Source organism: Typopeltis vanoorti, chromosome 15 (assembly GCF_054136105.1).
Source record: "Typopeltis vanoorti isolate ZY-2024b chromosome 15, IOZ_Tvanoo_1.0, whole genome shotgun sequence".
Classification (NCBI taxonomy): Eukaryota; Metazoa; Arthropoda; class Arachnida; order Uropygi; family Thelyphonidae; genus Typopeltis; species Typopeltis vanoorti.
The window spans coordinates 16,879,113-16,904,627 of NC_143563.1; the positions used below are offsets into that span (position 1 = coordinate 16,879,113).

The 25,515-nt window shown below is 34.9% G+C and overlaps 1 protein-coding gene across 4 annotated transcripts in view; it reads right to left on the reverse strand.

Moving 5' to 3' along the window:
- The window catches only part of LOC150098421 (uncharacterized), a 215,367-nt gene that overhangs the window by 65,191 nt on the left and 124,661 nt on the right, over window positions 1-25,515 (reverse strand). For all 4 annotated transcript variants that reach the window (XM_090404580.1, XM_090404581.1, XM_090404582.1 and 1 more), the window contains exon 4: window positions 4,244-4,381. In XM_090404580.1, the coding sequence (XP_090260706.1) occupies window positions 4,244-4,381 (138 nt within the window). The remainder of the gene's footprint in view (window positions 1-4,243; window positions 4,382-25,515) is intronic.

The window sequence follows — 25,515 nt, forward strand, 5'->3', positions numbered from 1 at the left end:
ATTGAATTAAGCTTGTTCAAGATATGTTTTAATTTGTGTTTGTTGACTAGCAGGATATTCTAGATTGCGATTTAACTTTAAGAGAAGAAACATAGAACTAAGTCTGCATCAGGAAGAAGTTAAATTAAGAATTGTAATGCAATTGTGTATATATATGTTAATATGGATCAGACTTGTAAATAATCCTTTTTGATTTAATCAAATGGTTTGTGAACAACATATTGGACTGATTCTGTCAATGCACTATCCCGAAAATTTTGAACCTGCATAAGATTAATTTTAAGTGATCAATAATCAAGCCACAACTAAGTAAAGATTAACATAAGCAGATAATAAAAACAACATCTGCTTTGTCTTTAGTTTAAAAATATTATAATCTCGCACTCAATACATGGTCTAACTGGTGCAGTTGAAAAACAAATTTGTTAGACTATAGAGTGTGAGAACATAAGATATAGTAGAAGTAAATAAATGGCAGCAATTCGATAGTTAAGGCAGTTGACCATTTATGATAGTTCACGAGTTAAGTAAAGAACAAAAAAGATGAAACACTGTTGCAAAAAGGGTTGTGAAATACAAAATGATAACATCGGCTTATTCCCACATTTCCCTATCACCAAAATTTCTCATCTGTTATTCATCTAGAAAAGATAAACTGTCACCTTTATCTTTTGCTGGTGTTTACCAGATTCCTTGTGAATTTAATCTGACATAGTTAATTGGGCAGATAGGGTGTTCTGAGGAAAAAAGAATTAATGAACATCACTACTAACACTGAATAAGTGAAACCTCAAAAGTCTAGTCTGGAACAGCATAGTATTTATGGTAAACACAGTATCCAGCGGGATGAAGGTCATCTTCTTCATAGAAGCAATTTTAAATATGAATGCCTTTACAAAGAAAGTTGTGAAGCTCTTTCACACTGGCTTAACATGAATCAGAATGGTCTCCTCCCCCCCCCCAAAAAAAAGTATGGAAGATTCTTCTCATTTTATGTAAACATCCAAAACAGTTTCATATTATTTATTAACATTCATTTCTAGCTCATAGAAACCATTTTTAATTGGTAAACCGATCATTGTATGTACCTTGTATTCCTGTTCCTTGATTTGCTTGTTTCTACACACTGACGATGTACTGTTATTTTCAGTATGAAGTATTTGTACTTCCATTATTACTGTGGTCACTGTGTAATTTTGTTATTCTGCTGACCTGGTTGGCTGAACAGATAAGCATACCTGCTATCCATCTATCAAGCTGAGAGTTTAAATCCACCATAAAAGGGGAATAAAAGGTATTAGCAGAATTTAAATTTTTTAATGGGTATCACCATGGAGTCAAAAGAGTTATTGGGAGAGACTCACACTGACCTTTATACACACAATGCCTATCATCTCTCTCCTTAAACTCATTCACTTTTAGGGCATTCTCTCGATTACTTCTGGCAATACATACCACTCATTCACCAATCTCCAAGCAAAAAATCTAGTCTGCACATTCTTACTAACTACACTCTTACAGAACTTTCATGGGTGACCTCTATTTGTTATGTATTGAAAAATACATAACAGAGGTCAATCTACTAAAAATCTTTTAGTAAATAAGTTTCTATCATGTCTCTTCTTTCTGCTATCAACTAAACCAGTGGTTCTTAACCTTTTTTTGGCAGGCACCACGTGCCAGACAAAAAAAAATTTTTACACTAGGTTAATGACTTAATAAGATTATTATTAGGCAAACTTAAATTACTATCAACATATTTGAACTGCTAGTTAATTTAAAATTAATGCGACTCTGATACAAATTAATTTGTACTCGAAAAAGACAAACTTACTGCATTTAATAAGCCAATCATTAATGGCTACCCTGATCCTGATGAGATCCTGCTAATTTTTCAATATCAGGTTCAATGTTCGACAAACAAAGTCTCAAGTCTTTTCTTTCACTTATTTGCAATCTATTTTGCTGCTTAGCTAACAATTGCAACACGATGCTGAATCCTTCCTTGACCAAGTATGAAGGAAAAGCAATGAGCAGTAATTTTATTTCTTGCCAAAGCTGAGGATACTTGAACTTCATGTTTGGTGAGAATCTTTCATACCCATGTTGTTGAAATTGTACTTGAGATTCAAAATAATTTTTTAAGTCAATAAATTCTTTACACAAATTTGGATGAACAGAAATGGATTTATGATCCAATCGAATATTTTAAGCTCATCAAAGTCTTTGAATCTGACCATCAAGTCTTCTTTCAATGTCAGAAGATGGGAACAATAACAATCCAAATCTGTATCTAATATTAAATCATCTATTATTTGTAAACTTGAGAACCGCAGAAAATCTCGTCTTGCAATACTCTGCTCGTAGAATGTTAATTTGCTGATAAATGCATTTATAATTCCCTTTGCTTTAATAAGATTCATGTTGCTTCCCTGCAATAACCTTTTCCTTTTTTAGAACATTACACATGTTCTCATCATGTGAATTATTCCAAAATAGTATCATAGAGATCATTAAAGCATCGCAGACAGTTTCCATTTGAGAGCCATCTGACTTCAGTGAGAAGCAACAGACACTCAAATTTTCCATGGCATACCGAAAAATATGGGAATTCAACGACTGGGCTTTTATTTTATTCACTGCTTTAATAACATCATGCAAAGTCTTTTGTAGTCTCCCACTAAGATGTTTTGCAGCTAAGTGCTGTCTTTGAAGAATGCAGTGAATTGTAAAGATATCTGAAACTGCTTCTTTTAAATGCTATAAATCCACGGTGACAAGAAATCATAGCTGGTGCTCCCATCACTTGCACACACAGCAATATTTGTGAGAGGAATGCTTTTAACATTAAAAAAAGTCTTTAACAACCTTAAAAACTGTAGAACCTTTTTGTGTCAATTTTCAGTTTCTTCAGCAAATAGAAACTCTTCAATCATTTCTTCATTAGTGTTTATATAACGCACAAAGAAAATTCTATGGTTTCTAAATCATCACGAAGTTTGTTTTTTTTTCAATGTCCTTTGCCATTTCGTCAATTCTTGTTGATACTGAACTATCGCTGAGAGGAATTGATGATGTCATATTACTTTTACCTAGGCCAATCATCATATCTAAAACTTCATTTATAGCTGGTAAGATGAGTTTTGCCAATAGTACGTGGCTTTCCACATTTGGCAATTAATTTTGAAAGTTTGTAAGACACAAGTCTCTTCTCTTGTTGGTTACATTGTATTGCAACCAACCCTTTAAGTCCAGGACAATTTTTAAATTTAGTCTTTAATTCGCGAAAGTACTCCACGTCCAGTTTTGCTTTATTTGGATGCTTTGTTCTTAAATGCTCAATCATTCTTGAAGACGTCATTCCTTTGTTTGAGAACATTTTTTTTCACCTATTAAGCACACTGGCAACTGTTCATTATTTATAGATGGAATAACTCTATATTTTAAATATTCACTTGAATTCTGATGACACTTTCTTTTTTCACTCATTTTAATGGGCTACAGTGCTACACAATATCAATGAAGTGTGCCACACGTTACCACGAACCAGATGTGAACTGCAAACTAGAGTTGTCAGATAGGCATTAGGAAAAGTAGCAGATAAAGCTTATAAAAGTAGTGGATTCTGCTAAAAAATATCCCAAATTAATTATTTTGAATGCAAAACAGTGTTGTCAGACATACAATATAAATAGGGATGCTAGATAAATATGGAATTTTTTGCTATTATTATATTAGTAGTATTATAATGCTTACTGCCCCCCTCAGCACTCCCTAACCATTTACCGTCCCCTTCAGCATTCACAATGCCCGGGGGGGGGGCGTTACCACCCAGGTTAAGAACCACTGAACTAAACTTCACAATCTATCTTCATAGGGCACCTTCTATGCACCTGTTACCAACTTAGTCACACATCTCACAATTCTCTCCACCACCTCATGATTCCCAAGAAACCCAGGTGACCAAATCGGTGCCTTAATATATGGCTTAATTATATTAAGGTTCTAGTAAAAATAACTTTAACGAAACATTCTCCTACTTTTGATAAGACTTGTTTTTCTTGTTCTTGCACATGAAAAATTTCAATATACCCTACCTCTGCTCACTTTTATACATAAGTTAGTACTGTTCTATAATTTCTGCGATGTTGAAGGATTCAAAATATAGCTATATATATTTTTTAAGATCACAGTAAATGACATTGAAATACACATACTGACATATACAAATGCATATACTCACTGGAGATGAAAAATAATAACCACGAACAGCAGTAGCAATACATATTAAAACATACAAGGCTTTTTGAGTAGTAATACGGCAAGCCTGCAACAGAGTTGGAGTCTTCATTCGACTAAATTCTGCTTTTACACACAACATCTGAAAAAAAAAAAGAAAAAAATTTCATCTCTATTGAAGAAGTCAATTCAAAATGTTTCAGTTATTTAATGAATAACAGATCTGAAAGTCTATGTGCACATTAATAACAAGACTTTCAAATGATGAAATTCACAGTTATATTTTAATCTATCAAGAGAAAACATCCAATGCTTATTTTTCTTCTTATTATTCCAAACTGAAATTTTTAATACAATGCCTTATCCTGAAAATCTAAGACAACTTTTGATATTTTTCTATTTAACAAATTTTGCTGATGTAATTTGGTTCTTAACATATTCTTAAATAATATTTACTAAAATAAAAAGCCAGAAGGCTTCAGTTTGACAAAGCAAAATTATATAAATCAAGTGGATATTAAATCCAGCATTATTTCAAAACCAAATATAGAAATTATGAAAGTTTCATACAAAATTTGACCAGAGAGCTTATGAAATACACTCGCTGACATTTACGAGTTGCCCTAATGCGGACCATATAGAAGACATGATTGCTTGCCCAAGTGTCCATATATTCGCCTTTTATTGGTCCGTTTTGATAAGGTTTCACTGGCCTGACAGCTGTTTCGAACTGGTTGGTTCTCTGTAGAGACCAGGCAGAAACCTTAAGACAGCAAAAACTCTCATTCAGTACTAAGGAACTCGAAGTGTCGGAGAGGTGTATTTTTTGTAAGCTCTCTGGTCAAATTTCGCACAAAACTTTCATAATTTCTACATTTGGCTTTGAATTAAATTAATGCTGGATTTAATATCCACTTGATTTATATAAATTCTTAAATAATATTTCTGCTAAATCTCAGGAAGTCTAGATGCACATTATATCATATAGTAATATTTCAAATAAGTAAACAAGCCTTAGAATAATATTCAGCATAAAAATTATGGAAACAACTACCATGTTAGAGTAAAACTTCAGTTTAATATAAACCAAATAATCACTCAATGTTTCAACCTTCACATCAAGGTTACCATCTGGAGTATACACAAAGAAACAAGATACACTATAATCTGCATGGTATGCTAAAGTTACATTGATCTAGTCAAACCATTGGCATGACCTCTGGTGAGAAAAAAAAAAAACTTCCTACATCAATGCTAAAGTCCTGTTATTATTATCTATTTGGTTACAAAAATAAATTAAGCTAAAGAGCAACATGTTCACAAAAAGTTACTGATATAAGTATACATATAAATTAAAACAAAATAGTATGGATGGTGGCCAATAAAAGCTGAAATAATTGCTTAGAGTCCTAAAGTCAGGATTTGCTGGAAAACATGAAAAATACATAAATTTCCATAAAAATTATGGAAACAACTACCATGTCAGAGTAAAACTTCAGTTTAATATAAACCAAATAATCACTCAATGTTTCAACCTTCACATCAAGGTTATCATCTGGAGTATACACAAAGAAACAAGATACACTATAATCTGCATGGTATGCTAAAGTTACATTGATCTAGTCAACCATTGGCATGCCCTCTGGTGAGAAAAAAAAAAACTTCCTACATCAATGCTAAAGTCCTGTTATTATTATCTATTTGGTTACAAAAATAAATTAAGCTAAAGAGCAACATGTTCACAAAAAGTTACTGATATAAGTATACATATAAATTAAAACAAAACAGTATGGATGGTGGCCAATAAAAGCTGAAATAATTGCTTAGAGTCCTAAAGTCGGGATTTGCTGGAAAACATGAAAAACTAAGTGGATTGAATGTGTGCCATCCAAATTCTTGGGATTTTTATGCCACCATTATTATTAAGATTAGGATGGTTAATCAAAATTTTGATTAACCTGTTGATGCATAATCTGTCTTCCATCATCCTTGGCAACCCCTGGCCTATAACAGCAACCAATTTTATATTTTGTCCTATTGGCCTCACACTCGCACCAAATTGACTCAAAAGAAGTTCCATCTGCCCGAATGACTCCTACTCTTGTTGGCTGCACTTCATCTACTATCATCAGTACCCCACCCCTATCCTGTCCACTTTATCCTCCCTGAAAATACCAAATCCATCACATTCTATCCCTGTAATTACATCATATGTTGTTAGCCAAATCTCACTAATGTCTATAACTTTTGGTGATGTTGCACTAACCAATGCCAAAAACTCCTCCCTCTTACATCTAATACATGCTAATACTTGAGGCAGAAAAAAAGCCATCAAAAACTTGAAAGGTGGAATATCAACTGTAGTAGATGATAATCAACCAAAAATGCTTAAACATGGTGGTATAAAAGTTTTGCAGTGCCAACCATCTATAAAAAAAAAAAAAAAAAGCAAATAAAGCTGAATGTCAGAATTACAGAAGAATTCTCTACTAACTGCTCCAGGTAAGATTTATGCAAGCATACTTGAAAAGAGTTTGAAAAAAATTGTGGAAGAGAAACTTGAAGAACAACAAGCTGGGTTCAGGCCAAACAGAGGTTGTCTATATCCATCAGATTTTCATTTTATGACAAATAGTTCAGAAATCATGAGAACATGACAAGAATTTGTATTTAAGTTTTTTAGATTTGGAAAAAGCATATGACAAGGTACCCAGAGAAAAGCTTTTCAAAACACCACAATTATATGGGGTAAATGGAACATTATACAGTGCAATACATGGTCTATATTTAAATTGTAAGTCAGCAGTTAGAACTGAAGGAAATACAGTAGGATGTGTTGATGTAAAATCAGGAGTAGAAAAAGGATGCACATTGTCTCCTCTCTTATTCATCATCTATTTGGATCACCTTATGGAAGAAAGTAGCATTACACCTGATATTAAAATCAGATTAATATGAAACAGCTGTTTGCTTTATACAGATGAACTCCTAAACACACCTCCAGCAACAAAATGACCAAAACTATGAAAATAGGCAGGAACATAGAAAACATCAGCTGAATTTTCAATGGAAAACCAGTATAGAACAAGTAAAATATTTCAATATTTAACCACAGTTTTCAGTGAAGATGGCAATTTAAATTTGGAAATATACAAGGGAATAAACAAAACTGGTATTGTGTGCAGAGCCAGTTGAATAAATTTATATGGAATAAAGAGAAATTAGCCAAAACACCAAACTAGCAGTATACAAGACGAGAGTGAACAGATGATACCAGTGATAGAATCATATTAAAAAAGAACATGCCATTGTTAGCATTCGAGAATATGTGTGCAGAGCTAATATAAAGTGGTATGGCCACTTAAATAGAATGATGAGGAAAGGTTAGAAAACAGGTGTTTGATGCCAAGATGGCAGGTAAGAGACACAGAGGAAGACCAAGGTCTAGGTGGATTGATTCAGTCATAAGGCCTTAGAAGCATAGAATGTTAGATATAACAATATTGTAGTGCTCACAAGTAATAGATTGATTTGGAGGAAAAGTGTTGATAGGAGATTAATAAGAATGTAAACTTAATTATGTAGTGCTGTCATAGTAGCCTGAACACTCGTGAAGGGTACACATTATGAAATTGATGATGAATAGAAAAAAAAATAATGGAAATATGCATTGATTGTTATAGGGACTTAAACAAAGAAAAGGAAAAAGATACAGTTCCTTTACTAAATTGAGAGAAGATACAGGCCCACCAATTTTAATAGAAGAATTATGGAAAGTCCTCAAGTCAGCAAAGAATAAGTCCTGGAGAAGATGGTATATTTAGTCAAGAACATAAAACCAGGAGATTCACAATTTCACACCAGATATGTTCAATATTTCATAACTAAAGGGAAAAAAATTCCACTCCTATGGCATAAAACATTATCTTATTACATAAAAAGGGCAGCAGAGATGGTATTAAGAATAGAAAAATCAGTTTGCCATCACAATTGTACAAAATGTTTATATCCATTACATTAAATACAACCACAAGATTTATGGATCATGCACTGCCATATGAACAAGCAGGCTTCAGAGCAAGATTCTCTTCGACAGATATTCACACCATTAACCTTCCTACCATCCGAGGTGGATGAAATAGTGAGACCAAATTGCACTTTTTTTATCCATGTTATTCAAAGGGTGTTACTGAATTACATCCGGATTTAGCTGGATGTCTATAGACGTCATGGCCGGTTGGGGTGTTAACTAAGTAAGAGAAAAAGTAAATGAAATCATCTTCCAGAATATCCCTTCCAGTAGATCTTCATAGTACCCATCTATAAAAAAGGGAAATAGAACTGATTTTGAGAATTAGACGAATTTTCATACGGAGTGTTCAGGTAAGATTTATGCCAGCATACTTGAATAGAGGCCAACATAAATTACAGATGGGAAACTTGGAAAAGAATGAGATAGGTTCAGGCAAAATGCAGGTTATAAGGATCAGATCTCCATCTTAAGACAAACAGTTGAGAAAACATGGGAATATAAAAAAGAATTTAAGTTTGGTAAATCTGGATAAGGCACACGACAAAGGTGCCAAGAGAAAAACTATTCAAAATGATACAATTATACAGTGTAAATGGAACATTATATCAAACAATACAATAGTCAATATTTGAATTGTAAGTCAACAATTAGAATCAAAGTAGGCACAGATGATGGTGTGATGTAAAAGACAAGACAAAAGACAAAGACTGGTATAAGACAAGAGTGCACATCATCTCCAATGTTCTTAATCATCTATATGGATCACATTATAAAGGAAAGTAGCATTAGATTTGTCATAAAAATTGGAGATGTTAATCATAGCTTTTTACTATATGCAGATGATTATACTCTTAAATTAACCAAAGTGCAAGTATTCAGGATTCTTTAACTAGATTAAATAACTTTTTAACAAGTTTGATATGAAAATCAGCAATAAAAAGACAGACTAGAAAACAATTGTGGCCTGAAATTTGGAATCTGTAAAACAAGTTATATGTTTCATTTATTAAGGCACAATTTTTAGTGAAGATGGCAAATTAAATTATGGAAAAAGACAACAGAATAAGCAAAGGTGGTATGGAAGAGAGTCAAATGAATAAATTTATATGGAATAACAGAAATTAGTCTCAAAGAATAGAGACAACAGATACAAAAGTTCTGAGAAAAAATTAGGACAAGCAGAATGCATCAATAGCAGAATTGAATTAAAAATTAAGATATTAGGAAAGATCTTGACATTGTTAGAATTTATTAATCTTAGGTCACATGGTCACTTAAACAGAATAGAAAAAGAAAGGTTAGCAAAACAAGTGTTTGATGCCAGTATTGAAGGAAAAAGACCCAGAGGAAGATCAAGGGCTTTATACAGGTGGATTTATTCAGTTAGAAATGTCTTAGATGACCAAAATATAAGATCTGATAATAATGGAGACCCGACAGATAAATTAATTTAGAGAAAAATTGTCAGTCGGAAGTTAGAATGGAAATTTTTCATACTATACTACCATTGTATCCTGTATATTCCTTGTGAGTGCATATCAGGAATTTGATGATACTGACGTTCAGCATGAATATGACATACTACACACATCTTTTGAAAAACTGAGAACTAGGGACCTCTATCTGACTGTAAAGAATGAGCAGGTCTAAAAAAAGGAGCTAAATAATCTTATTTTTAGTTTCAAGTATTTGTTACATTCTAGTGTGAATGATGTTAGCAATATCAACAAATTCTTAGAGCTCTATTAAGAAATCCTATTATATACAAGAATGTCTGCCACACTGAAGTCTAGGGATGCTAAAAATCTGCCATAAAGTAGTCAGCCAGTGTTAGTGGAAAGAGAACTTCCCATTAATATCCCTTTGTGAGGAACAATAAGGAATACTTGGCAAGCATGCTGCCATCTTCACACAAGGATACTTGAAAAAGGCTAGAGTTCTACATAAGAATCGGTTCCTTATAGAAAGACTAAGGAAAGTTATGAAGCATTAGTGTGTCATCCAAGATATAATGAACTTGATGATTATGTGAAGACATAATCAGCAAGTTGATGATTATGTGAAGTAGTGATGATTAACACTGCTGATCAGTTTTTTTTATGCATATCTTTTACTGAACTTTGCTATGATTTCAGTTATATTTGGTGTTTAGGTTTATACATTGATTCTCATGCATGGTATTGTTTCAGGAAATTGACAAAAGAGTAGATAACTCAAATATTTTAATTATTACTACCTATATTTTGCCACAGTTAAATTGGCATCTTCAGAAATTAATACACTGGTATCATACATATGCATGCAGGCATACTTCAGTAACAAAAATGGATCAGGAAAGATACAGGATGACCTAAAGTCCTATAATCACCGCTTTGGTTGGGTGTTCTTAGCCGTTGGGCTGAATGTTTTGATATAAGAGTTTGTTTTACACTGAGTAATTACACAAAAGTTCATTCTGATTGATACAATGACTTAACTCTATTTCTTTTAGAATCTGGAAAATTATTGACTCAAGACCAAATAAAAAATATATACATTTAATGAAACTAAAACATTACATACATTTTTAATAAAATTGCATAAATAACTACTAAATAAACTAGATCCAAGATCTTCAAAAATAAGTATACTCTTTACAGATTTTCTTACCTAAAAAAATAAGATCAGTCTCACCCATGTAGCTCAGTGGAAGTGGTGTTTGCACTCCTCAGCGCTAAACCACCCGAAGGTAGACTTTGAGTTCAAGTAGTCTAGTCACTGATTAGAGGAACTTTTGGTGAATGATGAAGTATTAAATAGTATGAAAGTGACTGGGAGTCAACAGAATGAAAGCACAAGAGGCATAATAGCATAGAAAATGAGGCTGTGAGTGACACTTGTTTGGATTTGAATAAAGTTATGAGTGGTACAATATATGGTGATTCTGTGATTAAGGGTATGGAGACCGGTATGCCTGAGGAGTGCTTGGCTGGTGGAACAATAGAGAGAGAGAGGGCATGATGCAGAAAAGATTATAGTTATGGTGGGCACAAATAACCTGAGTGATAGTATTAATCGGGTAGCAAAAGAATTAAGAACATTGTTAGATATCGTAAAGAAGAAAAGTGTCAAAGGGAGGATAGTGTGTGTGTGCTGTCTCGTTTTGACAATTATGAGTTAAGTAGAAGAGCGATGATAATGAATGATATGAGTGAAAGAATGTGCAAAAAGAGAGGTCTGGAATTTGTTGATGTCTGGAGTGTGTTTGAAGGCAAAAGACAGCTGAATGCAAGAGATGGGTTGCATCTGAACATGAAGGGTCTCATAAGCGTTTGAAGAAGTTACTGTTTTCTGAACAAGTTGAAGTAATTGGGCAGGGAAACTAAAATTGAAAAGGTTGAGTGTAAGACTGAGAAACTTAGGCAGTGAATGTATATTTGTTGATGCTTTTCTGCAAAATAATTTGAAGAATAGGGTAGATAAAAATCGGCATGGGACTACTGAAATTAGTAGAATGTATATCAGTTCTAAAGCTGGTACAAGAAGTAAAGGGAATCTGCAATTTTTGTATACTAATACAAGAAGCATTCAAAATAAGATGGAAGAATTTTTGGCATTAGTCAGTGCAATCTCACCAAAAGTTGTAGGCATTAGTGAAACTTGGCTGTCAACAGAAGATGTGGTTACTGGAATTGAATGTGATGGGTAGAGTATTTTCAGGGAAGATAGAGAAGATAAAATGGGGGGAGGAGCACTGTTGATGATAGCTGATGAGTTGCAGCCAAAGAAAGTAGTATATCAAGAGGATAGATGTGTGAATGATAGTTCATTTGAGGAGGGCTGGTGTGAAATAGTGACTGACCTATAGCAGCAACCAAATATACAGTTGGTTGCTGCTATAGGCCAGTGGGTACAAGGGATGATATTGAATTCATGCATCAGCAAATTAGTGCAGGGTTAGTGATTATTATGGGGGATTTTAATTATGGTGATATCAATTGGAAGGAGGAAATATCACGTGGCAAAAAGGAAATGGAATTTGTACACCTCTTAAGAGATAATTACTTGAAACAGCACATAACTGAAGGGACTCATGGTGTGAGAGTGTTGGACCTGGTCATTGGTTCAGAGAACACATGCATAAGTAAGGTATCCCTGTTACCTCCAATTGGTGAGAGCGATCATGTGGTATTGACTTGGGAGGTTGCAAAATTTGTGGATTTCTCTTTTCAGAAAGGGTATATATGGAACTATAGGTTAGGTAATTATAACAAGCTTCGGAGTGAGCTTACACCATCTATTGGCAGAGCATATTGCAGGGGAAAGATGTTAGCAGTGCATGGGATAAAATCAGTGGATATTTGAGGAAGGCAATATCAGAATATATTCGAATGGTCAGGAAGACAAACAAGGTAGGCATTAGATGGATGAGTAATATCAGGCTTGATCTGCAAAAAAAGAAAATGTTATGGAGAATTTACAAGGAGAAAGGCGATTAGTACACCCAAGAGCAGTACAAGGCTCAAGCTAAGAAGGTTACCAGCACTGTTAAGAAGAGCTAAATCAGATTATGAGAAGACCTTAGCCAAGGAGATCACGGGTAATCCCAAAGAGTTCTTCTGCTATGTGGCAAGTAAAAGGAAGAATGACTTTGGAAGGATAATCTTAGTGGGTGCTGATGGTATTGAGGTGACCAATTCAGATGTAAAAGTAGAGTTACTGAGTGATCACTTTTCAAAAGTCTATCACCCAAGTGAGGATATCTCTGTACCTGTAGCAATAACTAATGTGAAACTTGAAGTTAATAAATCAGAGGTACTTAGTATATTGCAGAATTTAAATGCAAACACTGCCGTAGGTTCAGATGGTGTATCAGCTCAGGTGTTATGTGAATGTGAAAAGGAATTGTCAATGCCTCTTATTTGGTTATTTAACTTACGCTTGAACTCTGGTATGGTCCCTAGGGAGTGGAAGAAGACAAAGTAGTTCCTTTGTATAAAGGTGGCTCTAAGACTGCAGAAGTTAATTACAGACCAATCACCATCTCAGGAGTGGTGGTAAAAGTATTGGAAAAGTTGGTTAAAGACAGAATTCAAAAATGGGTGGATCAGAATATGATACTCTATAGGGGCCAACATGGTTTTGTTAAAGGTCGATCCTACCTTAGCAATTTATTAACTTTTTAAAATAGAATGACATCTGAGTTGGACAAAGGAAATGGTTACACAGTTGTACTTCTGAATTTTGCTAAGGCTTTTGACAGGATACCCCATGGAATACTGTTGCACAAATTGGAGCAGATGGGGATGGATACTAAACTGGTGATATGGATAAGAGAATGGCTCAGGGAGAGATACCAGAAAGTGGTATATGGGTGGTTATTGTTTAATTTGTACATAAATGATATAAGAAATGGCTTAAAGGGAGATATTCAGTTGTTTGCTGATGATGCAAAGTTGGGTAGCACAATAAAAAATCAAGTTGATATTGAGAGTTTGCAGGATGATTTAAATAAGCTGGCAAAATGGACAAAAGTAATGGATGTCAGTTCAATGTGGAAAAGTGTAAAGTTATGCATTTTGGGATTAAAAGATTACCAGCTATGTACTACATTGATGGAATGGTACTTCAAGAAATTGATGAGACTAGGGACTTGGGAGTGTTGGTGGAAAGGGAGATGAAGTTCAGAGGACACATTGCTAAGGTGTCCAAGATTGCACATAGGATTACTTGGTTATTGAAGAACACTAACATTCAGAGATAAAGAGGTTATTATTTACCTTTATAAGGCATTGATACTTCCACATTTGGATTACTGTGCTCAAGTCTGGTCACTTGGAGTCCTTGGAGATGAGGAGGTTGTGGAAAGGGTTCAGAGGAGAGTGATGTAAAAAATGCTCCATACATTGATAGATTGTGGATTGCAGAGGTTGGTTGATAGGCAGAGAAGAGGGAATATGATAGAAACATTTAAATCACTAAAAGGTTCGTTTAAGATTGATGCAGGGAAAATATTTCAGCTGTGTGATAGTGATGGAAGAACAAGAGGTCATCCCTGGAAATTAAGGAAAAGTGTGGTTAACAAGGGTGTGAGAACTAGATTTTTCACCTGGAGAGTGGTGAATGAGCGGAATGCATTGCCTGACTCAGTTGTGAGTTCTTGGTCTGTAAATGAATTCAAGAAGAAATATGATAGATATTGTTTTGATAGTTTGGGTCTCTCGCGATGAGTCTGCTGACTCCATGGAGATACCAGTAATAATAATTCTCTGACTCATTCTATAACTAGTTTGTTTAACACGTACTTAATCATGTCTACCAGACTAAACACTCTGTTTACACAACAACAAAATGTTCATCAGAGTCAGTTTTCTCTTTTCAAAGTTAGGCCCTTTCCTGAAAACACAGAACTACCTCTTCACCTCCATGGGATCTTTTTTTTTTTTTTTTTTTTTTTTTTAAATTCCTTATTTAGCATACGATTTTTTTTTTCAATCATTCCTCCTGTTTCACTGAAGTATAAATATTCTTACCTCTCACAGTTCAATTTGACATGCAAATTATTAATTTTTGTACTAGAGGAAAAATGTTTCTTCCACTACTTCATAAATAACATATCTAAGTAGGGCTCTTCATGTTAAGCCACTTTACAGTTTCAGATTCTAATTCTGTCGCTTTTTCCAGTAGAAATAACAAATAGATCTGGCATCCTTAAGACAGAAGATGAAACTTCCTCGAACACTGAATTAGAATGTCAACCTCCAAATATCTTCATTTATTTACTAAACACTTGCAGACAGTCTCAACTCTTCCAGATTAAAGATTCACAGTGCTACGATTCCTTTTCGGAATCTTCTATTATTATTCTCCCAACTGTCATATCAAACTTAAAAACTTCCTAAGAACAAATTCTCTGGTTGCTGTTCTCATTTCATTCTCTCTCTCTATTGTTTTCCTTTTTTTCCCCGGATACCGAAAGCTCTCTCTGTCAGTTGTCAATCACATAAAACTCCTCAGTGAGCATGCGCACTCCATGTAAATGGCAAGCAAGAAGTTATGTATGATAGCTGACACATTGTCTTCATTAGCATAAACAGAATAATGTCTACACAAAACAAAAATCTCAATACTTAACAACTGGTCACTTGTAATTTTAAATTACAATAAAAAAGATAATAAAATTGGAAGTAACACAACTATCAGAATCTCGTAATCCCATCAATTTCAAATGGTTTGCGTTTCATTTTGACAATAATAATAATATCAATAATAGACATATCGCAAGTGCCGATCCCTGTTATGAAACCAAAACTAATAATATACTAACATAGAGAAATAATTGTAAAAAGATTCATAATTATAAATTACGACTATTTTTACACAACCATATTTGTTTATATTGGGATAGTTAGCAAGAAGTGCAGCAGATTCAAGGAAAAGTCTCTCGAATTTAAATGTGCTTTTGTGGAGTAAAGTAGCTTTTTTTTTTTCAATGGATCCTGTGCCAGGTATCCAGGGCATGGTCTGCTAATCCTGAGCAGCCATAGTGGTAGAAAAGGATGCAGTCCTGGTGCTCTTATACAAATATTGGCTGTCCTTCCTGTCTGACCATAGTATGAGCAGTTGCAGCTGGTATTTGGGGGAGCAGATAAGGGCTGCTAGATTTCTGTGTAGTTTCCACCAGATTATGCTTTTTTAAGATCTTAGCCACTTCTCCAAATTTAGCAAATCCATCACCATCTCTTATACTCAATAAAAGTGGACAAGATCTTAAAAAAAAAAAAGCACAATCTAGTGGCCACTTATAAACTGCACAGAAAGCTAGCAACCCTTATCTGCTCCCCCAAAGAGCAGCTACAGCCACTGGATTTACTTGGAGTGTACCAGGTACCCAACAGCTGCAATTACTCCTACTATGACCAAACAGACAGGATAGTCAACATCCATATATCAGAGCACCAAGACTACATCTGTTTCCACCACTATGGCTGCTCAGGATTAGCAAACCATGCCCTGGATACCTGGCACAAGATCCACAAGAAGCAAATTTAAATTTGAGAGGCTTTTCCTTGAATCTGATGCAGCTCTTACCAGCTATCCCAACTAATGGTTGTATCAAACTGCCCGTCATATGGGAAGCCCAGCAGACATTTAGCCTAATAGCCAAGAACACCCAACCAAAGCCAACAGATGGCATAATTATAGAACTTTAGGTCATCTTATATCTCTCCTGTTCCATTCTTGTTACTGAGGTGTGACTGCATGCAGGTGTTTGATACTAGTATATCAATCTCAGAAGATAATTATGATAGTAATGATATTATCAGGCCTAATGTCATTACTTTCATAATGTGGTTCATATAGATGAATAACAGTGAAGATGGTATATCTTTGTCTCCCAATTGATTTCACAAACTATCTTCCTACTTCCTTTGATTCTAATTGCAGACTTGCAACTTAAAGTATATGTTATATATACCGATTTCTGTAATGTTCCACTTAAGCCACATAATTGTAGGATTTTGATCTGCTTTTCTCTGGGCACCTTATCATGTGCCTTTTCCAGATCTACAAACTATGCTTCTTAAAGTAACCCCTACTTGGCATAAGCTAAAGTTTGCTGTTCCCAAAATCTCTTCTCTACAACTTTTCTTAGTTCTCACCTTCTCTTACCTGCTTCCACCACCATGTTAGGTAAGTTGTCGGTAATTGAAAGAGAAGAGTCTTAAGTCTTAGGTTCGGAATCTTCTATCTGGGTCCACTGTCATGTAAAGTCTACCGTCGGTAATTGAAAGCAAAGAGCTGTACATTGCCACCACGTTAAGGGTCCTATAGGGCCTGAAATAATTGATGACTCAGACAAAGAAGAAATTTCACGGGAAATCAAGAACGAGCCAGCAGAAGGAAAGAAAGACAAGAAGAAGCATTTATGTGTGAACAAGATTCATGTAAAAGGCAATGCTGAACGAGAATTGTAAGTAGCTATATATGTGATAATTCTGAACAAGAGAGAGTATACATCAAGTGTGTCTGTTCATGGGTACAATAAGATAATGTAAACTGATATTGAATTAAGGCTACTCAAGGTATGCCTCATTGTCAGTTAATGTGTATATGACCAACAGGATATATATATATATATATATTGTAAATTAGCTTTAAAGGAAGGAAATTAGAACTAAGTTTGAATTAGGAAGAACTGAGAATAACAAAAGAATTATAATGAAATTGTATATATACATTAATGTGAATCATACTGTAAATATTCCTGTTTGATTTAATTAAATGATTTGTGAACAACACATTGGATTGATTCTGTCAATGCACTATCTTGAAAATTTCCAACCTACATAAGATATCAAATTCTACAAGAAATCAATTTTTTCTGTCAACTACTTTACAGCATTGAAGCAGACAGTTAATCTTGCTATAACATTTCTACCAAAATGTAAAACACACTTTCTTAAATAGCCTCTTCTGGAGCATCATCCGTGTCATCATGCGACCTTGCCTTCTCGTGACTAAATGTATCGCATCTATAGGAGAGTTTTATTTCTATATTTATGTTTGGCTCGATCAATTTGGCTCCATTCTACATGCATTTCCAGTTGTTTTGAAGTTTTGTCAGCTCTGTGAGGAGAATTTCTATGTTTGCTACTTCAACATGCAGTGTGGCATCTCTGTCTTGGATGACCTTGTTGCAAATATCTATGTCAGCTAATATTTTGTACCACACAGCTGACATTAACACACAGACAAAAGATGTCACATATAATAAAACTCCATGGACTTCATTTCTTGTTTTGGCTACCAAATTTAGTAGTTCTATGAGATCTTCCAGTGCTAATTTAATGTCAGGTAAGTGAATGCAAAAAGGCTTTACACATTCAACATGATCTGACCATCTTGTTTCAGACATACCAAAAAAAGTACCAAATACAATTAAAACTATTCCAAGTAAGCAGGTAGCTCTGTATATGCTATGCATGCAAATATATGTATCAAATTACAATAAAACTTAGAACAAACAGATTAGAATTATATTTTTTCAGTAGAGTTTGAACCCAGATTTGATAATATTATCATGCATTATGACTATTTCATTACTTTAGTAGCCAAAATTGTACCAAATGTGGCAATGCTGCTTTAGACTGTCATAAAATAGTACTAAAGCGGTTGCCATGTGATATAGAAAAATGGAAAAGTTACCCATTTAAGGGTTAAATTACACTGATGCAGTGATGCTAAGATGAAAGTAAATAATATTATTCATTATACCTCTAAAATTTCCCAACACTACATAATATTATGGATTATAATTTCAGTTAAACTGAACAACAATGCAGGAAATTATGACCAACTGAGGAGTATACCGAGTTCAGTGGAATGGGATGAGTTGCTGGATGGAAAGAATATTGACAGTACATGTGAAGCATTTAAATAATATTTAAATGACGCAATATCAGAGTGTGTCCCAAGAGTTCGAAGAATAAATAGGGTAGAAATCAAAATAGATGTGTAATCTTATTAAATGTGCACAATATTTCATAATGTGTGTATTATGAAAATTATAAGCAGCAGGCTAGAATAGTCACAACTGTTGTATGGAAAGCAAAGTCTGAATATGAAAAGAAACTGGCTCTGCGTGATAAGACAACCCACAAGAATTCTATTGATATGCTGCAAGTAAAAGAAAGAATAACTCTTCTAAATCCAGATGGCGTGAGAGTTACAGATGCAGAAGTTGTTCAACTAATGAGTGCCCATTTTGTTAAAAGCTATCAACCTGGTGTACGCAACATTGAGCTCACTGCTACCTCTTCACTGGATGAATACTCTCAGGTGTATGAAAACTAGGTATTAGAGCTGTTGCACAAACTGAATAAGAAGTCAGCAATAGGGACTGATTGGATATCAGCACATGTGCTAAAAAAGTATTCAGCTGAACTGGCTATTTCTTTGACCAGGCTGTTTAGGGCTCACATTCAGAAATGGGTTGACAGTGAATCTCTACTCTGCAATGAGCAGAGTAGAGATTCACTGTTTACTAAGTTTACACAGTTTACTAAGGGAAGGTCATGTTTTAGCAACTTGCCCACATTCTATAACAATGTTACCATTGAACTAGACAAGGGAGAATGGGTACACCATTATACTTTTGGGTTGTGCTAAGGCTTATGACAGAATGCAGCATGGTAGACTGTTGCATAAATTGGAGAATATGCATTTGGATTATAGAATATTAGCGTGGATAAGAGGATGACTGACTGACAGATATCAAAAAGTGGTATATGGGGGATGTGAGGCTACAAGGTTTAAGGTCCCTGCAGGGTACACTGGTGGCATGGCATTGCCACCAGAGAATGACTACAATGATAACTAGAACAGGCATAGGGTAAAACACTTGTAAAGGCTTAGGCCTATATCAAGTCCAGACGTGATGTAAGAGTAGTACTGCCCATAACCAGTACAAAGATTGAAAAAAAAAAAAAGTGAAAAAAAAAAACCACAAAGATCAGTGCTTGGTCCACTGTTATTCAATCTATACATTAATGATATTGGGAAGGATTTAACAAGCGACATACATGATGCAAAGATAGGTAGGGTAATCAGGAATGCTGCTGATATGCAGTACTTACATAATGATTTGAATAGGCTGGAATTGTAGGCATGGGAAAATGGATGTCAGTAAATGTAAAGTCATTCACTTTGGTGTGATTAGATATCCAATGTCATATTATATTGGTGGGATTATGCTTTAAGAAACTTATGAGGCTAAGGATCTTAGAGTGTTAGTAGATAGGAAGTTGAAGTTCAGGGGCCATGTAGCAAAGATTGAAAATACAATTTGCCTCTTTACAAGGCCTTGATAAGCCCTCACTTGGACTATTGTGCCTGGGTCTGGTCTCCTGGTTTCCATAGTGATTCGGATATATTGAAGAGAGTGCAAAGGTGAGTGTTAAAAATGATATCAGGATTATGGAATACCGATTATGAAGACAGATTGAGAATTTGTAGACTGCAGGCACTAGCAAACAGGAGAAAGAGAGGTGATATGATCAAGACTTACAAACTTCTAAAAGGATCATACAGGATTTCAATTCATGGAATTTTTCAATTTATAGAGGGTGGGGAAAGGACCAGAGGGCATCTTTGGAAGCTGAGAATGAATGCTGCTAAGAAGGGGGTGAGGGCTAGGTTTCTATCTCATATGGTGGTGCATGATTGGAATGTATTGCCATTGGATGTTGTGAGTGAAAACACTGTGAATGAATTCAAGAATAAGTATGATAGCTGGTGTGTAAGTGTAGTGGCCTCCCTCAATGAGTCCCTGACTCCCTGGAGGTCTCTCTCTTAATAATAATTTCTATGAAATATGATATATAAAACTACGTAGGCTTACACAAAATGTGAGTGCTAGTCTTCACACAATATATGCAAACATTTTCTGAGATCCGAGGAAATTTCTGGCTCCCCTTCTTTTGTTCCTGGGTCCCTTTTTTGACCCCTGGGTCCAAGTAAGATATACCCCCCTGCACCACCTGCTCTCGTGGGTCGTGCTGTAAAATGTCTATTCTTTCTTCATTCATTATCAGAGATTATCACAAAATATGACATCTTTCTTAATGTGTTTAATCATGTCATAAAGGATTTTTCACTTCTCAAGATAAGGATAATATGTCCTATCTTCTTTAGTATTCTGCAATTGAGCAGGTTCTTCTTTTAGTAGCAGAAACTTTCCTTCCACTCTCTTCTGTTCTGAGCCTCCTCTTTCAAGGTTGTGTACCTGTCTCCATTAAGCATGTCATCTAGCATTGTTTTCCTTACTCTTCCTCTGGGTCTTTTTCCATCTATTTTTCCTTCGATGGCATTTCTGATGATTCCATTCCATCTCAGCATATGTTTGATCCACTTTCCCTTGCTTCTTTTTATCCTCCTTAACAGACTTCTTTCTTCTTCTACTCTTTTTAAGACCTCTTCATTTGTTATTTTATCTGTCCATTTGATTTTCTCCATCCTTCTCCAAATCCACATCTCAAAGCTTTCCAAAATCTTAATTTCTTCAATGTCCAAGTTTCAGATGCATAGGAGCAACACTCCACACATAACATTTTATTAGTCGTTTCTTTAGGTTTCTATCCATTTTACTTCTGAATAAATTCCATTTTCTATTAAAGGCATCTCTTCCCATTGCTATTCTTGCTTTTATGCCACTTTTACATCTTCCATCACTGCTAATAACACTAACTAGATATTTAAATGTCTTTACTTGATTCAATTTTTCCCCATTTATTCTGATATCCAGGGGTGCTTAAGGGTCAAAGCTGTATAACTGACAGTAGACCTCCATATAGCCTTTAAAGGAATGTGGAGAACCGACCAGGGCTTCTGACTTAATGTCTAATCCTCACCTTCTCGTGGTGCACCCTGTTAGGTATCTACCTGGATACTGAATAAACGAGGATGGACTGGCAACTTGGGATTTAGCCGACCTAATTGTATTCTTATTGGCTTAAAACAATATACAAAATGATGGTACAACATGACAAAACTTCATGCAGGCTGGGGCGTCGCCCGGTTAAACAAGGCCCCTGTTGTTTTCGCCAGGGAACCAGGGCGAACAGTGAAAAGTCAGCTACTGGAACAAATCTGAACGCACACCCCCAACTCAACATCACCAGAGTTAAAGATCGGTACTATCAACATAAGAAGCTTGAATGGCAAAGAAATGGAGCTAGCTGAGGAATTAGATAAGTACCAGATTGACATAATAGGGGTGACTGAAACAAAAAAGACAAAAACTGGTGAGATCTTTCTGAGCAATAAATACAAAATGTTATATTCAGGAAATAACAACCGAGGAAAAGGAGTAGCCATAGTATTCAACACAAAATACGAGGCTAATCTTCTTGAATGGCAGGCAGTCTCAAGTAGAGTGATGTGGGCTAATATCACAATGGGGAATTGAACAATGAGACTTATTTGTGCCTATGGTCCCACAGAAGGTTCTACTCTTGAATTTTGATGAAAATATTTTTACTAAGCAATATCTCATTCAGAATTTAACAAGAAAAAGAAAAAAACTAAAAGGGGAAATGCTTGTAAATAAGTGAAGATACCAATTTTGTTTAAAGAATTGTACTAATACAAACTTTGTAATATTAATTAAAGGTGAAAGATGTCATTTTTTTTTGTAAAAAGATTATAATGTAAGACGTTTCTCTATAAAGATATATGTTAGAGCATAATAACAAAGGATCAAAGTCCATTAACGAGAACCTTGGATAAATTGTGTAGCCGACGGCAATTTACTTACGTGCGACCGGCACGTGCACAATGTTTTTTCTGGGAAATCGTACGGAAGATAGGAATGAAGTAGGAGCTGGGCGCAAAAAAAAAGGAAGTTTTGGGTGAAAGAGGGCGCTAGAGATACGGGGTATAAAGCGGGTTTGTCCCCCCCGTTCAGGGCTTTTATTAGGTTTTTTCATCGGGAGTTGCTGGAGAAGTTCCGGTGGAATCGGGAAGAGTTCCAGTTCCAGGTCTAGTCGATAGCAGGCGGCTATTCTCTGCTGTCGTTTCGCGATGTCGGGTGGAAGGAATAGACGAAGAAATGTTAGGTACCTTTCCGAGTAAGCCTGAAGAAACTGGCCACCATGTACATCCACGTGGACCGATTCAATCCATGCTGTTTCCAGTCGAGAAAGCGATGAAAGGACAGAACAAAGAAGGCCAAACCTACCCGTGAGTTATAATCACCAAGGATGAGATCGAACATTCGGAGGGAAATTATAAAGAAAGGATAGATGGAATAAGTTACAGGAACGTGGTAATGTAAAACCCTTTATAATTCCTTTGTTAACAAAGAACGGAATAATGTGTCATGGAAGAAACTAGATGTTAGGTTATATAACTCTAAACTTGTATGAAGGACTATAGTGAGATTTTAGATACCAGTGTTTAGAACCAAATAGCTGTTTCTTTAATATTTGTCTGAATGAGTAGTAGTTAATTTGCCACAAGTAATGATCTATAGAATTATCGATCTGAATGTTTTAAGAATATGTGTAAGATAGTAAAGATATTTAAGGGATGCTAGCTAGAATTTTGTGTAGTGAAATGAGCCTATTCTTAGATGTGATAAGTGAATTACAGTTGATATGTCTAACCTTACAATTTGGTATAACTCTATTCCTATTGAGTGTTTTTTTTATTGTAAATGTGTAATCTTTTGAATCTAATAAATGTATCTTGATTATCTTAACCTGTTTTGTGCCTTGATTTGAATCCAATGCACCGCTTGCTAATATTTGAATCTGAGCGGGAAAGAAATATATGACAGAGACCAAAAGTGCAATCTAAAGTGTTTTAAGAGAGATAGAAAAAAATTAATATAAGGAGTAATTAATAGACTGATTTACTTCGTATATTTTCTGAGGGTTACTTCTTGGTTAAAAGGAATTTCTAACCTAGGGATCTGGCTGGCACAGCTTGAACAAATAAATATTGCCAGAACCCGATTAGGAGGTAACTCCAGACCGTTATTGCTGAAGATCGGACTCTATTCAGAAGTCGATCCTTTGTCAATTTATTTAATATACGTAATTGTTCTAAGAATCGGCCAAATTGTGTTAATAGATATAACGGTGAAAAAGATAAAAGATATAGCCAGAAGAACACATTATATAAATAACAGTGAAAGCGATCAAGGATTTAACACTACTAAGGTAGAAGTGGAGGAATTTTTTGATGTTTTAGAAAAAGCAACTGACATAATGAAAAAGGAAAAGTTAGTCCTTGTTGGGGATCTAAATAGCAGAGTAGGAAATGATTGTCAGACATACAAAAATATTTTGGGAAAATTTGGAGAAAAGAGCAAAGCTAATAATAATGGCAAATATCTGTTGGATTTCTGCTCAGGACATGGATTGGTTATTACTAACACCATGTTCCAACATAAAAATATGCACAAATTCACATGGACAGAAGAAGCAAGGAATAAGAAAAGTCTCATTGACTATGTTATTGTTGATATTGATGTTTTCTCCCTGGTGCAGGACACCAAGTGTACAGAGGATTTGAAATTGGAAGTGATCACAATTTAGTCTTGAGCAGGATAAAATTGAATTTCATATTGAAAAGAATAACATATAAAAAAATTTTAAAGCAAATAAAAGTTGAGCAGTTCTCAGATGTGAACTGGAGACAAAATACACAAAGATTATTGAAGAAAAAATGAAAGAGTCTGACAACAGTAACTGAAACAAAAAAGACAAAAACTGATGAGATCTTTCTGAGTAATAAATACAAAATGTTATATTCAGGCAATGACAATCAAGGAAAGGAAGGAATAGCCACAGTATTCAACACTAAATATGAGGATAATCTCCTTGAATGTCAGTTAATCTCAAGTAGAGTGATATGGACAAATATCAGAATGGGGAACTGGACAATGAGACCTATTTGTGCCTATGGTCCAACAGAAGGCTCGACTAAGGAAGAAGTGGAGGAATTTCTTGAGGCTCTAAAGAAAGCTACTGACACAATGAAAAAGGAAAAGTTGGTCCTTGTTGGGGATCTAAATAGCAGAGTAGGAAGTGATTGTCAGACATACAAAAATATTTTGGGAAAATTTGGAGAAAAGAGCAAAGCTAATAATAATGGCAAATACCTGTTAGATTTCCGCTCAGGACATGGAATGGTTATTACTAACACCATGTTCCAAAATAAAAATGTGCACAAATTCATATGGAGAGAAGGGGGAAGGAATAAGAAAAGTCTCATTGACTATGTTATTGTTGATAGTGATGTTTTCTCCCTGGTGCAGGACACCAGAGTGTACAGAGGATTTAAAATTGGAAGTGATCACTATTTAGTCTTGAGCAGGATAAAATTGAATTTCATATTGAAAAGAACAACATGTAAGAAAGTTTTAAAGCGAATAAAAGTTGAGCAGTTCTCAGATGTGAACTGTAGACAAAAATACACAAAAATTATTGAAGAAAAAATGAAAGAGTTTGAGAACAGGAACCAAACCTTGGAGATTCAGTGGCAAGCCTTGAAGAAAACCCTGATTGATTCAGCTAGAGAGGCATGCGGTGAAGTTGTCTGCAAAGATGGAAAAATTTGAACTCCATGGTGGACACAGGAAGTTAAAGAGGCAGTGAAGGAAAAGAAGAAAGCATATCAAAAGTTCCTGGCAAATAAGTCAGCTTTTGCTCTTAGAGAATACAGAGACAAATGTAAGAAAGCGAAACAGTGTAAAA